This window comes from Amblyomma mixtum, chromosome 2 (assembly GCF_055824585.1).
Source record: "Amblyomma mixtum isolate Tamu chromosome 2, ASM5582458v1, whole genome shotgun sequence".
NCBI lineage: Eukaryota > Metazoa > Arthropoda > Arachnida > Ixodida > Ixodidae > Amblyomma > Amblyomma mixtum.
This window is the reverse complement of record NC_143013.1, coordinates 86,241,432-86,255,652: the sequence shown is the minus strand read 5'-3', so window position 1 is coordinate 86,255,652 and position 14,221 is coordinate 86,241,432. Positions and strand designations below refer to the sequence as shown.

The 14,221-nt window shown below is 46.9% G+C and overlaps 1 protein-coding gene across 1 annotated transcript in view; it reads right to left on the bottom strand.

Moving 5' to 3' along the window:
* LOC149360009 (SEC14-like protein 4) overlaps nucleotides 1-14,221 on the bottom strand; it is a 47,030-nt gene that overhangs the window by 32,323 nt on the left and 486 nt on the right. The window contains exon 2 of the mRNA XM_089572128.1: nucleotides 651-720. Within this exon, the coding sequence (XP_089428254.1) occupies nucleotides 651-720 (70 nt within the window). The remainder of the gene's footprint in view (nucleotides 1-650; nucleotides 721-14,221) is intronic.

Below are 14,221 nucleotides of genomic sequence, written 5' to 3'. Positions count from 1 at the left end.
GCGCAAAGAATGATGATACCGTTGATTCAGTTTTTAAGGCGAAGGCCTTTAATGCCTAATGCTGTCGTTAGCAATCCGTTTCGGCAGCCGTGTCGGCAGCCGTGTCCGCGTTTTGACGGGTGTCCACGGAGATATGTGAGACAGTTACTGCGCAATTTCCTTCCCTCAAATACAACTTTCAGTTTCTTCATTACGGCCCCTTTCTCTTCTTTCACTGCCACTTCCTCCCTTCCTGTACGGTGCGGTTAAGGTGTCCACCGAGATGGCTGAGAATTACAGCGCCATTTACTTTCCTCAAAAAGCGTTGCGTTCAAAGGGCAAGGCATCGCGCCGAAGGGGTGGTGGCGTTCCGTGGACTGCCTGGCAGCGCTACAACACGCTGTCGCGTTCCACTCCTAAAGGCGAAGATTAAGCGCCATTAATTAGCAGTCAATTAGTGCTGAGTGATTAATCAGTAGTTTGTCATTACTTCGTCATCAATTATGTGTGACGTCATCCAGTGGTGACGTCACCCGTGTCACATAGGCAAAGTGGTGCGGAAAACGCTTTCGCCTCTACGCACTTTAGACATTCAAATTGCCCCCTGAATTTTTAATTCTTACGCGCATTTCCGTTACCGCGAAATCTTGGTCTAAATATTCTTTACTCACCTCGAAGCCAGCGCAGCAGGTAGGCATCAGTGAACTCGTCTCGCCATATGTCTCTCACGGCCTCTTTCAACTGTAGGAGAAAGCGGGAGAGAGACAACAACAAGGTATTGAGCCTGCATGACTGTCAAGTGAAAAAATCCCACGTCTTGAGCAGCGGACTCGTATAACGGTAAGGTTCGTTTTATGGGCCAAGCTTGTGTCAGGCTTTGCAAGTGCACTTTTTTTTGCTTCAGCTGGAAAAAGTGGATAGCTGTCAGTGTATGACGAGCTATGTACTTCTGCGTACAATTACTGGAGCGCAGATCGGCATTTATTTGAACAGTTGTATTAGTCTATACCACAGTAGAGTAATACAACTCATGATTGTACAGGGTCGTCCACTCTTAGTTAGAATGCGGTAGCGCGTGGCCGTGCTCTTCGGAGGGTCACTGCGTCTGAAAAGGCTGCGCATCAAAACGAAGCGGCAGATGACGCGAAGAACCATGTCCAGGTGCACCTTCTCCTGCGCCACTGTGCTGCGGTGAGCGACTGTGTCGCACGCGGTGGCCCTCTGAAGAGTGCGGCCATGCGCATGTGGGTTCTAACCAAGAGTGGACGACCCTGTACATAGCGATGTGCACCGGTACTCATTTTTTTCCGGATGTGATTAAAATGTGGAATGAGTTGCCAAGTGATGTTGTTGAACAGACTGATGTTGAAAAATTTCTCTTAGTTGGAGAGACGTTTTTTGCGAGAAAGGGGCGGAAATTTGTAATTCTGTTTTGTGAATGTATTTTTTGCAATGACTTGTATTTCTTGTTGTATTTGTTTGCATCTGTTTTCCCTCCCTGTAATGATCCTCAACATACGGTTAACAGTAAAAATAAATAAATAAATAAATAAATAAATAAATAAATAAATAAATAAATAAATAAATAAATAAATAAATAAATAAATAAATATAAAGTTTGTACATGACAAGAAAACTAAGCGCAGAATGTTGGGACGAACGTTGGGCGTCAAAAAGCGTACAAAAAAAAATCCAGGCAGCGAAAAAAAAACACTAAAACAGTAATTTGTTTTATATTGGAGATTCCAAAGCGCAGTCTATGGTAGTAATAAATGCTGGTGATGAAGAAAACATCGATAAGAGATCGGCAAGGCATGCCGACGAACGAATGACTGCCCTCACCACATTCTACAAGGCCAGAAAAGCTCGGGCGACAGGTCTCGTTTATTTGTTCGCGTGTTTAAACGTCCCGATTTCGACCGAAGTTCACTGTAGTAGGGCTCGAGTAGGACCTCAAGCAAACGTTGCCCGCCGTGTGCTGCTACATTCAATAAATCAGCATGTTTCCACCCACCTGCACATCACGTGAACCGCTAATAAAATGGTGTGTACGGGGATTTGGCCTCCGATTGTGGCCATAGACAACGGTGACTTCGAGCAGCAAGTGAGATAATACTTTTTCTGCCAATGTCCGAGTGACAAAAAAAAAACGCCTCATCTCAAACGCCTTTGGTGGCTGCAGTTTGCTGGTCCCGTCATTGTGAATCGGTGAAGTCCGCATAATGCTCCTCGTCAGTGATCCTAGGCTAACGTCCGACGTCATCTTTAGCCGTCAGTGAGGATTTTGAAATAGACATACATAATATTCTTCTATATATATATATATACAGTATATATATATATATATATATATATATATATATATATATATATATATATATATATATATATATATATATATATATATATATATATATATATATATATATATATATATATATTCTGACGAAGGCCGTTCCACGGTCGAAACGTCAATAAATTGTTTCAAGCGTTTCAAACGTTGGTCCACGTTCTTACTACTATATACATACATATATATATATATATATACGTATGTATATATATATATATATATGTACGTTGCGAGAGCATGAAGGGCTTGATTGCTTAAAACAGTATATAGCCAAGTACACGCTTCGTTAAAGGAAACATTTTTGACTCGACGCTTCGATCGTAGGACTGTCTTTTTCCAGAGCGAAAAAAGATCGGTCCTCCGATCGAAACGTTGAGTCAAATAAACATGTTTGCTTTAACGAAGCGTATACTTCGGCACACACACACACACACACACACACACGCACACGCACACGCACACGCACACGCACACGCACACGCACACACACACACACACACACACACACACACACACACACACACACACACACCGCCTCTGACCTTCATCTGAAGAACGAAAGCCAGACGAAGGCCGGTCCCCGGCCGAAACGTCACGTACAGTGTTTCTTGACCACGTCTGTTTTCTTCAAGTGTATTGCGAACCTAGCCCGAAAGACGCTTCGTTAAAGGAAACATTTATTCGACTCGACGTTTCGATCGGAAGACCGATCTTCTTCAGGAGTTATTTTACTTTGTTAATGCATCCCCTTTTATAGGGGTGGGCACAGTACAGGTAAGTGGGAAACACAAAGCACATAGCAGGAAAATACGCACAAAAAATTATTAGAGGCAGTGCGACGCACACGAGAAAAAAAAAGAGAGAGAGAGTGCGAGGAACAGGTATATATATATATATATATATATATATATATATATATATATATATATATATATATATATATATATATATATATATATATATACGTACAGTCTTTGTCAAAAGTAACCTGGCTCCATGGTTTGCTTCTCTGTCCTATTGTAGAGCCCTCAAGGCTCCCCTAGAGACCAAAAAGTTTTTTAAAGGTGAAAACAGGCGTTGTCATTATAAAACAGAGATTCATCGCTTGAGGGCTGGCATCTTAGTTTCAATATACGACTGAGAAGAAAAACGTGCAGCCTGGTTACTTTTGACAAAGACTGTACATAAAAGCAGAATAAGGATATGTTGCGCACACAACGCCTTCTTTTAATGCTTTCCGCGTAATCGAATGCCTGGTGACCTGGCCCTCACGCTTTTTGTTTCCCAATACAAGCAGTATACCTCATCTGTTACGTCTGCGCAGTGCCGTGCCACTTCAGTAACATGAACGAAACAGATCATGCTCCATTTCTTAACCGCCTCAACGGGCAAAGACTTGTTTTCAATGGAAAAATTTCTCCTAACACCACCCGTGACGCGTCCCATCGAAGAGCGAACGATGTCCCAGCTTTTCTGTGGCTTGCAGCGAGAGAAAAGTGGTTGCGGAGATACGATACGATATGGAAGAGGATTCAGTGCGGTGTGGTTGTTTCAGAGGCGGCTCGCGCACGTTGTGAGACAGATCCGAGCCTGATAAGGCTAATGCGTAGACGTCGCCTCCTCCGCTCAACGGCCGCAGACTCTAACCTAGTTTCGGCTGCGGCGCAGCTCTGCAATCAAAGCGGATTTTCGGCTCTACCAGCCGCGCTCTGAGTAGAGAACAGAGGGGGAAACGATGCCAGTCACATTGCGTTAGCCCGCCTCTTCCTCTTTTCTAAGGTGCTAGCACAGTCACTGACAAAATGAACGAACTCTTTCGCTTTTAAGTCATTAAATGCAAGTTATGGTTTAAAGAAAGCTGAAAAAAGTTAGGAGGACGCTTAAGGTCCGCCTTAGGAGTAGACACAATAGCGCCTTCTCAATTTTCCTCTTTTCATTCCTTTTCTTTCTCATTCCTCACCTAAACTCAAGTTGCAGTCGTAGTTCGTCGGCACATCGTTCTCGACAAACCCGCACCCTTCTAAGACAACACCGTATTCACTAGACGCGCATTTGTTCATTCCAAACCGTCCAGCTGGCGTGGCGTAGTGGTTAGCGTGCTCGTCTCGCACTCCGGAGGCCCTGGTTCGTTTCCCCAGCTCGACCAATTTCCTACACTGTTTTATTTATTAATGCTTCTGGTATTGATCGCCCACGGCCAACGCCGCCGACGACGACACCGACTTCTATGCGACACGGGGCCCCTCACGCTATCGCGTTAAAACTGGAGGGGGCACTGAAGCTCCACCTGAAGGGAATGACTCGATAGAGTAATGAGTTAATTCCAGTAAATGCAGAAGGTAATTCTCTGCTCTACATTCATAGATAGCTGGGAGTCCTCATAGCACTTCCTGGTGCAGCGGTTAAGCGATGCGCCATTGCCCTAAGGTGGCGCCGCCGCGGTGGCTCAGTGGTTATGGTGTTCGGCTGCTGACCCGAAAGTCGCGGGTTCGATCACGGCCGCGGCGGTTGAATTTCTTTGGAGGAGAAATTCTAGAGGCCCGTGTACTGTGCGATGTCAGTGCACGTTAAAGAACCCCAGGTGGTCGAAATTTCCGCAGCCCTCCACTACGGCGTCTCTCATAGCCTTAGTCGCTTTGGGACGTTTTTTTTTTATTTATTTATTCCTTTTTTAGGCAATACAAGTATTGCCCACGAGGCAAGACAAAAGGAGACTATTGGTCTCCTGACTAATAACCCCATAACCAAACCAAACCCTAAGGTGGCAGGTGCTCCTAGCGGTGGGCCTTGTGCAGCACAGGTTGCTCTTCCCGAGCGACCAATCATTAACTGTCACCTGCCACGGTGGACAGTTCGCTCAGTGTGTGGTGGGCAGGTTTTGATGACGTCGCAAGGTCACGTGACCTATGTGGCCGACCTTCCTTCTACGTTGCTCTCTGGGGTCCACCTGTCAGAGCCATGCCCGTGATTTTTCCCTCAGAGAAAAAAAAACGTGGTCGCCCGTATCATGGCTAACAACGTCTGGTTAGCCTATTTTGCCGCCTAAGAACGACGGTACGATGTGGAAAATTACGTGATCTCTGGCGCTCTGACATGGATCCCCTTTTATGCCGCCAAACAGAGTCATTGCACTGAGGACAAGAGCACTCATGGCATCTGTGGCTAGACAAGTGTTAAAAGGAAACAATGGCCTAAGCTGTTAAAGTAAGCTGTTAAAGTGCCGGGATAAGCTGTTAAAGTGCCACCACGTGTTCGCAGAGTTGAGTCTTTGTCACTTTCTGTACTGCGCTATCACGAGGCCAAGGTTAATCCTGCATCCAAATTTACACACGTGCGTACGCTGCTGAAGTTCGCGAGCCAATCGTGTTCAAAGAGCGCTCTGATGTTGCCCGCGTGAGATAGGTTTGTCTCACCCAATGACTCAGAGTCAGAGACGTCTTATTAACTATCGTCCCGGCGGTGATCGATGGCGGCGTCCAGTTTGCTTATCCTGAGCTTTTGTAGTCGCGTTAACATGACTGCGACAACTATCACATCACATCGTATCGCATCACGTCGACTTTCTAGCGCTTCCCTTTGGTGCAAACTGGGGTAACGCGCGAACGAAGCGCGTCGGATTAATGCGTCAGACGGGGGTGGATAGCGCATGGTAACGCGTTCGGATCGCATTAGGAATTGTACCTGTGCCTTGGGAAAGGGAATATTTAAGGCGAAAGCCCTTAATGGCTCATACTGTCGTCCGTTAAAAAAGCGTGTCACACGCGTTTAACTCGGGAACTAAAAAAGATAGGAGAAAACCATTGGCTGCTTCAGATAGAGGAGGACAAAATGAACCTAGAAGCCAAGTTCGATGACTGTAGATTAATTAGTTAATTAATTATAGGCAAAAATGTCAAAATCGCGCCGAAATAGCGCGGACGTAGATAGAGCCACGGGAACGGTGTGACGTCACATCCACCGGAAGTCGTCACAGCATAGTGAAAATTGTCACAGAAAGGCCGGAAAAACGTCGGATATGTGTCAAATTAGATGGAAAAATGTGTAATTAAGCGTAATTAATACCTAAGATCCTCGAAAGATGTATAATTTGGGTATCGATATAGCCACGGGAACAGTGTGACGTCACATCCAAAGGAAGCCGTCACGGCATAGTGTCCTCGGCTTTCGCCTCTCAACACTTTAGTTGCCAAAGTGTCCTCAAATTCTGCGGGAGTGGTGAAACAAAACATGTTCCACAGAATCTAGAGTGAGGCACCACAGCAGTCGACGAGAAAGGCAAGAATCGTATAAAGCAAAAGGAAACCGGTTGCGCCGGAAGCGCTGTTTTACCTTCCATACGCGACACCGCTTATAGAATGCTGAACCAATAGCGCCATCCTGCAACGTTGCATTCAACCAGCTGCTTGCTGGTTGAATGCAACGAACCGCTTCGTTGCAATAGTGCCTTAAAACATTAATCCAGCAACCAAGAACCGCAGCGAATCTGCGACATGGCGGAGGCTATCGCTTAAAGGGTCCCTGAAACGGTGTCCATGTAGGCAAAGAGAAGTCGAAGTATTGATAGACATTGAACGATCCATCATCCTACCGCAAAAATTTTTGATCTACCTTGTGCGGAACCAGAGATAATGGATATTAAAAATGACCACCAGCCTTTTCCCTCTCAACTCGTACACCGGAGCGAACCATAAAAAAATAAAGATTACAGGCCGGGACCATGCTCCGCCCACAAATACGTCATCGACGAGATCGGTTTGTTTACTTCCGGTTGACGCGCTCTTTCGCTCGATCGCTCGATCGCTCGCTTTCCCGCTGTCTGCAATGTTCACCTGTGTCTCGCAACCGTCGCTGCGGCTTCTCTCGTACTATAGACCCCGAGCAGAAGGAACGACTTTTGCGGATGAGTGCCGAAATGGGATTTCAGCCTTAAGGCGGGGACACATGTGCGAAAAGTGTGTGTGCGGCGCGCCGTTGTGAACGACGTCGTAACAACCGATCGCAGCCCGTCGCCTGCGTCCAACCTGCTGGATGTCTACGACAAGCCGCGCGCGGAAAACGCAAGGACGGGAAGCGGGAGCCAATACGAGTGCGGAGAGCGGCAGCGTCATGATGCCGTACAGCGCGCTGCTCAGGGCGCTCGGGGCCGAGCCACGCCGGACCGGCCTGCCAGCCTTGATGCCGGCCACCGGCGACTGAAAAACGCGCTAGTATTGTTTGTTCTCGTCCATAGCAAGCCCTTGGATAGATGCATGTCAAAAATGCATAATTTCTGACGATCGTTGGCCAATACCGAGTTGCTGGTAAAAGTGATGACTGCGATACAAGCAAATTTCATCCAACAGCCGATTTGGTGCTGCTGCTACTTAGTGCAGTTCGCCTACCGTCTGCTAGCTCCGTTGCTGAAGGCATCGTGGAAATCGAACATATCTTTTATTATGGGACGAGTTCGCAGTAAAGCGATGTGAATAGTAGGCCTTTTATTATAGCGCAGGCAACTTCCGAAGCGCCGTCAGCTGCGGTTTCAATGCGAAACCAGATAGGCCTAGCGACGACTAGGGCAGCCTGGGACCAGCGCGCAGTTCGTCGCGCGGCGTTGCCGCAGGCGGTGTCGTTGCCGAAAGATCCACTTTTGCACAGACATATTTTCGTTGCTCGAATCTAGGAAGCATCCTCGCTGGTACCATGGCTGTTTTGCATTTTCTTGTGCGAACGTGATGTACGCCGAGCATGCCGGCCAGCCTAGGATCCCGTCTGCCGGCGACATAAAAACGAGCTAAAGTGTGTTCTTGACGTAAATAATAAACCCTGGGATAAGAAATGTGAAAAATGTGTCATTTTTGAGGATCGCTGACCAATACTGAGCTGCTGGTAAAGGTAACGACTGTGATACGAGCAAATTTCTTGCCACAACCGTCTCGCAGCTGCCGCTGGTCCGACGTGCGGTCCGGCTCGCCTGGCGCCCGCTCGCTTCGCTGCAGAAGGAGTCGCGGAAAGTGACCATACTATTATTTTATTGTGAGATGATGCTGTTGACTGCAAAGCGATGTGTAGAGTAAACCTCGTATTATAGCTCAGGCGACTTCCGAAGCGCCGGCCGCTGCAGCTTCGATGCCTAAGAGGCAATAGGCCTAGTGACGACCACGGCAGCCAGGCAGCAGCAGAGCTCGTCGCCCTGAGCGCCCGCGAGCGGTGCCGTTGCCGAAAGCTCGCAACATAAGCAGGCGTGCTTTGTCGCTGCTCGAGAAGTATTTCTGATAACAAGGCGATCTTTCCTTGTGATATTTGTACACCATCCCAAGCAGCGCTCAGGCATTGCTGCACGGCGGCGAAGTGCGACACGTTTTGTGAGCGGAGCTTGGGTAGGGCGGCGCAGCGATGCTCACCGCTCCGTGTCTCCCTGCTTGTAGTGGGGCGGCAGTTCGCAAGCGACGATCGGTGCAGCGCGTCGGCCAAGCTTTTAAGGACACGCCGTTCAGAAATCGAGCGCTGAATCCTGACGACGACGACGGCTCGCTCACTTCCATCTTTCGGCAGACAGTGCCGAAGGGCAACATCTTGCCGAACCCTGGCTTTGCAACCAACGACACAGCACGGCCGGTCCATTTTGATTGCGCATGCGACGGAGGTCGCGACAGAAATCAGTAGTGCGGTGACTCCAAATCGCACCTCGATTCTCGATTCGGTTCGACGGCGGCGCCGGCGGAGTGACACAAGCGGCACGAGCAGACGAAAACATTGTAAACCGGAAGTGCAGTACTAATTTCTGACACCAAACACACAATAACTGCGTAAACATGCATATAAACGACAACTCTGCTTGCTGAAATGCGAAATGTTTCCGAAAAGAGTAAGAGTGTGAAGTATCTAGAGCTTCTAGTTTGTTAAATGCGTGATTTCACGTTGGCACCGCGAACCAATCATAGGCCAGCACTTGTGACGTAAAGAGTACAAACTGACGTAATGAGTACGGATTCGGGCGGAAGTTCACCGCCGCTGGTCGCCGCGAGGCTCGGGAGAGGTAGTTTTTGAAAATGTATTGTAAATTATCTACTCGCCTTTGATGTATTGTACGCGGCATGAACGTTCAGTGGCCTACGCTCTACATAATGCAAGTATTTGTTTGCCAACCTCAGACACCCCTTTCAGGGACCCTTTAATGTGCACAGGCACGACTCTGTTTTCTTCTCGTCACGCTTCCTAGCCCCTTACCGCCTAGTGTTAGTAAAGGGCTTGCGTGCGTTTTGCACATCTGCCTCGACACCGCAAAGAAAAAATAAATTAAATTTCGCGCCTACTAGACCCCGCTTTCCTGCAGCACAGTCAAGCGTCTGGTATATGGATGTATAAGTGCGAGTAAGATTTATTTATTGAACCGTAAGGGCCCTAGGGTTACAATATCAAAGTGAATGTTAGCAAACAGGGGCCATACACTTCTCAGTGAGTAGTTTACAGCGTGCTACGGCTGAGAGCTCGATTTGACGGACCTCGTTCTTGCACGCTGTAACAGTGCCGTCAACATGAGAGCCCACGGATTGTTTGCGCAGTAGAACCACATTAATTCAAACTTTCAGATCAGAAAGTTATCTCGAATAAATAGGAATTATAACTGAATTTAACCGCTTCCAATGAACGTTGGCGTTTCCCATGGGTTGGCATTCAGTGACGACACATTGTGCACGAGTGCATAGCTTGTGTCCTTTCCGGTATCCCTGCGCAACGTAGCTCATCGGAACAGTGTCCCTTCGTTATAAGTACTTAAAGAGGGAGCTGCGAAGCACGTGGGAAGCCCATGGCCACGCCGAGACTATGGGCGGAGTAAAATGGCAGTTGTCCTTGAGGCGAAGACCATCCATGCGCGTCAAAACAGCGCAGTAATTTTGATTGAAAGAGATTATCGGTGGTGTGCCGTGAAATGGCGACGGCATGGTCGCGCCCCTCCTGCAGGATCGTAATTTTAACGAAGCAAACATAGCTGACATCCCGCACTCATCCTAGAACGACCTCTGTGGCCAGTGGCCAAGGACGAATTTATGGGTCCTTTCGGGGGTGGGGGGGCTTTTGGTTTGTATTTGTCTTGGACATGTTTTGACGCGTGGTTTTCCTATGTAAGATTTATCGCATAAGGGGGCAGGGGGGCCGTAGGGGGGGGGGGGGGCATAAATCCGCCCCTGAAGGTGGGCTGTTTATTTATTAAGGCGAAAGCCTTTAATGCCTCATACTGTCGTTAGCAGACGCGTCGGCAGCCGTGTCGACAGACGCGTCGGCAGGAGTGTCGACAGACGCGTCGGCAGCCGTGTCGACATACGCGTCGGCAGATTAGTCCGCCTTTCGGCGTCACTGCTTAAAAGGCTCAAGGTTCCAGCATGAATAAAGGCTCATCTAGTGAATGCATGGGCTTCTTAAATAAAATAAAAGGAGTAAAGTCAAGAAAAGGGAAACAAAAAATGAAAGTAAGAAAATAAACAATAATAAAAACAAAATAAAATAAGATGTGGAAATAAAAATAAAAAACAATAAAATTAAGAAAGGGAGCAAGAAATAAATAGAAACAAAATATGAAAAATAAAAAGTAAATAAAAACAAACAGTGGTCAGGAAACGCTTTCGCCTTGCAGCACTTTATAGAGCCAAAGTGCCCCCTGAATTTTTCATTACCGCTTTCCATAACCGATTTCCTTCAATAAAACCGCGTTTAAGGGTGCGAATATCGAGGGCGCCGGAGTGCGTATGTCATCATGTGACAAGTTCAAAACCTCACGTGTTCTATTTATAGCTCGAAAAAAAGAAACCACGCTAATCTTACGTTGAAGAAATCCCAAATCACAATTTGGAAGAAATCAAATCTTTGCAACATTCTCTACAACTTTTCAATTGAAAGTTTGGTGCTTAAATTAAAGATCCAAAAATTAGCCAATTTATTTGTTAATGAATGAACAAATGAGGTGCATTTAAAAAAAGCGTGCGAACCTCAACACGGCTTCCAACGACTCTGAACTATAAAATTCTTGCGTCTCGCGCTGTCTTTTTTTAAACTATGGCACATGTTAGCTACAACAAACTATATGTTCGCATTTGTGCCTTATTTCTCAGAATCGAGCTCCTGCTGTACACAGGAGAGAGCTGCTCCAAATTTAGTATTCGTCTACTACAAAGCCTGTTCAAAACGCTCTTGTCCATTCCCACCACTGTATATGTAAGCGCTGGCGAATCGTGTTACACACGGCGCGTTAGGAAATGCCATGCTCTACCGTCGCATTCATATACGCGGTCTGTTGAGATGACTGTGCCAGACGCTACCTGAACGACACCCAATTAGACAGCCTACAGAGATACTCCATCATAGTGCGATGAGATTCGCGTTTTCAGAACATTTCATACACAAGCATTTCGATATGTGCGTTGGGAGATTTTCGGACTATAGGGAACATTACCTGCAAGCACAGTGCACAGGAATGTCCTCAGCTAAGTCTCCCCGGAAGCCTCCCACAACTTCCGATGTTTCATGATCGATCAGCAAACAAAGTGCTGTATGTACAGAGTTCTTCCGTGAACCCTCCACACCTCTGCTAGCGGTCGGGTGCATCCTAGCTCCTTGACAACTCCGAAGTGTACATCCTTTGTGAAAAGTAAAAAGTCCAAGCGGTTTCATTCTGGTTTATGCTGCGTGGCTCGTTATGCATCGTCGGCGTTCCGTGAAGGTACGCAGGACATACTCTCGTCCTCACCGTTCCGAAAGTTACCTCCACGGATGTTGCAAGAACCTGACTACACGGCTCAGGAGCAAACTCCTCGGGCTCTTTACTTTTTGACAAAGGCTGTACATTCACCAGTATGAAACTTGTGCAGGTCGAAGCGATGTGAAAAGAAATATTATGATATTAGAAATTTCCGGAGCCCTCCACTACGGCGTCCCTCATAGCCTGAGCCGCTTTGGGACGTTAAACCCCAATAAACCAATAAACCAACTATATTATTATGCAGGCAGACATCATCTTCATCAGTATAACAACGGCCACTTCAAAACAATGGCCTCTCCCACATCCCTCTAAATGAATCCTGTCCTGTGCCAGATGCGGCCACTGTATCCCCGCAAACTTCCTAATCTCCTCCGCCCACTTGGCTCTCTGCCGCCCCCTCCTACGCTTGCTTCCTCTTGGAATCCAGTCCGTTACCCTTAAGGACCATCGGTTGTCTTGCTTTCGCATCATAAGCCCAGTCCAAGCCCATTTATTCTTCTTGATTTCGGCTAGGATGTCATTAACTCGCGTATGTTCCCTAGCCCATTCTGCTATCGCCCTGTCTCTCAACGTTACCCCTAGCATTTTCCTTTTCATGGCTTCCTGCGTAATCCTCAAATTAAAATTTAAGTTCAGTCATTTTGGTTAAGCTGCACGTTTCTTCCACACAAGTGAGTACCGGTAAGTTAGAAAGTCAAACGTCACTCCTGAATTATTGCTTATGGGAAATATCGTAACTTACGGACTATATCCCGGAAATTGGTCTGGAATTGAGCGATTTGAAAAATCGGCGGAATTGAGTGGATTACAGTTCACAGGGGTCAATTCTCAGTGAAGAATAAAACTTTTACGAGGAGTTCCGCTCCCGACACATATCCTTCATGGATCGGCTGTACACATTCTGCGAATCCGTAAGGGCGCAGAACCGTCGATGTTTTTCTTTTTGTTTTCTTTGGAAAGTGCAGATATTTGCAGTCACTACAAAAAAAAATTATGCAGTCTCGAAATTCATCGTGATCAGCATCATTGATGTTGATGGACCAAACAAGGTCTATTATTTCTGTATCGATAAAAGGCTCGTCTTTTTCTTCTTCACTTTGTCTTTCATTGCGTTTTTTTTTCAAGAGCATACGTGCGTATAGAACTGACTTCACAATCGGTCTGCCTGCGAGGCGAAACAGACAGCAGCACGTACAGAGTCGATCACACTTGTCTATAGAGTGCTCGGACGGTGTGCTGCGGAGCAAATAAACTGAAATCATTTTCGCAGCTGCTTTGCTGGGGGTAAACCACTGGTGTGTCTGCATTCAGGTCCCTATTCCCCCCGAACGGCACCTTTCCAGCGCTCTAGACAAGTGTGATCGATTAAGTACATTGCATTAGCCGCTTGTGATAGCAGCCAGCTTTCAGGCATGTGTTATGAGGTCGGGCGCCGATTATTAGCAACAAGCTCTGTTTGCACAGCGGGCCAGAGGAAGAAGAACCGAAATATTCTTTTTAAATGAGATGCTGGAAATGGAATAATGTATAGAACCAGTAAACTGAGCCATGAGATAAAACGCACACAGCAGAGAAATGATCGCAGAAGGACATGATAGTAAAAACTGCGTTGGGATTGCTTGTTATAATATATGACTTTAGAAGCAACGCTACTGGACAGTTCGTACTTGTAGATACGGTTTAGTTTCGGTTTAACGCCCCAGGGCGACTCAGAATATGAGGGACGCCGTAGTGAAGGGCTCCGGAAATTTCGACCACCTGGGGTTCCTTAACGTGCATTGACATCGCACAATAGACAGGCTTCTAGAATTTTGCCTCCATCGAAATTCGTACGCCGTGGCCGGGTTCGAACCCGCGTCTTTCGGGTCAGCAGTCGAGCGCCATAACCACTGAGCCACCAAGGCTTTTTTTTTCTTTATTGCCGGTATTTTGGCTAACATAAAAACCATATTCTCGCATAAGCGCAAGCCACAATCACCATCTTTGCTAAAAAACGGCCGCGCAACTTGTGCGGACACGCTCATGGTAAAATTCTTTCACAGCCAATAGTAATTCGACACGTGACAGCCACTCTGGGATACATTCCAGCAACTTTTTCTACATTTCAATTGAGCCACCACGATGACTCGTACTTATAGATAGTTGGCACAGTG